We start from the raw sequence: 1,290 nt of genomic DNA on the forward strand, positions 1-1,290 counted from the left end.
ATAACGCTTCAGTGGCAGTGGGCGCTGCTTCTGAAGAGCTGACGGGTCGTAGGGCGTGTCAGGCTAACTTTTACGTGCGATATACTGCGTTGATTCCAAGAATTACAATACTCGCTGTTGTCGTGTTTTCGCCGCAGGCGTTATCTCACAAGTCAGACACTGCGCACTGACCACCTGACTGGATTACGTGGACGGTGGCCGCACAGCGTCTGAGGAAAAAAAATGGTCCGTGCCTTGGTACAACTTGAACGCGATTTTGGTGACAGCTGGCTTTTTCTTCCCTCACGATACATCACCACCACCACCTTTTGGTATTGGACAGCACGATGCAGGAGGTGGATACCTACTATATAAAGAATGAGTTGTGGTAGATTTTTGCATTTTTCTGTCAAAAAGAACAATCTTGGCGTGGAAAGGATCAAAAAGGCGTATTTGCCCCTGCTTTTCAGTAGCACATTTTGCATGCAATCCGCATGATTGAGCACTTAAACATATACTAAGGTGATTATCTTGCATAAACTCTGTTATGTGAATCTACCTCAGCCTACCATACCTTGTGCTGGTGGAGTAATAAGGCACTATTTTGGTGAGAAATCGATTTTCGCATTCGAGTTGTACCAAACGAGGAACCATTTTTTATAAGACGCTGCACCGCCTGATAATACAAAACGATGTCGGCTAATCCTTGCACAGCGTCTGATTAGTGAGATAGTAGAATTGGTAAGCACAGAAACACTACGTAAAGTCACGTGGTTGCCCACTGATTAGTAACCCTGTAGTTAAACTTGCTCTTAGCATTATGTACAAGACAAGACTTCACATGCACTTAATTGCTTACAAAATGAGATGTATTGAGTAATATGATGTTAGACGAGGCTGCTGGATATTCTGGGTATCCTTTTACGTCTCGAAGAAAGGCCCTATTGTCTTTGGGCAGAAGGATTAGGGCTCAATTACCTTAGCTATAATAACGTGGTTCACAAGCGAATTGCTCACGCCCTACCAGCACGTCAAAAGCTGACGCTATAACGCGTCATGTCTCAATAACGCAGCTCTCAATTAACTTATAACGAATCCGATATTCAACTCGCTCTTTTTGATATTGAATCTCAACGTGTTTAAAGTGTAAAACATGCTGCAGAGATATGTAACGTCCCTCGAACAACAATTCAACGGTGACGCGCTGGAGAGCGCTCCCGACGCGACTGCAAACCGAATTCAAAGCGCCTAAATAAGTTAGAAGAGGAGGCTATAGTTAAGCGTATTCTTGAAGAGTCTACGCGAGGATTT

General features: G+C 44.0%; 1 protein-coding gene across 1 annotated transcript; it reads left to right on the forward strand.

Annotated features, from left to right (window-relative positions):
• Nucleotides 1-184: 184 nt before the first annotated feature.
• On the forward strand, nucleotides 185-361 carry COCCADRAFT_113842 (uncharacterized protein; the record flags this gene model as incomplete). The annotated part of the gene is made up of 1 exon (XM_007720884.1): nucleotides 185-361. A coding segment is annotated over one exon (177 nt), but the record flags the coding sequence as incomplete, so codon positions are not given.
• Nucleotides 362-1,290: the final 929 nt, after the last annotated feature.

The sequence above is a fragment of the Bipolaris zeicola genome (genome assembly GCF_000523435.1).
Source record: "Bipolaris zeicola 26-R-13 unplaced genomic scaffold scaffold_773, whole genome shotgun sequence".
Classification (NCBI taxonomy): Eukaryota; Fungi; Ascomycota; class Dothideomycetes; order Pleosporales; family Pleosporaceae; genus Bipolaris; species Bipolaris zeicola.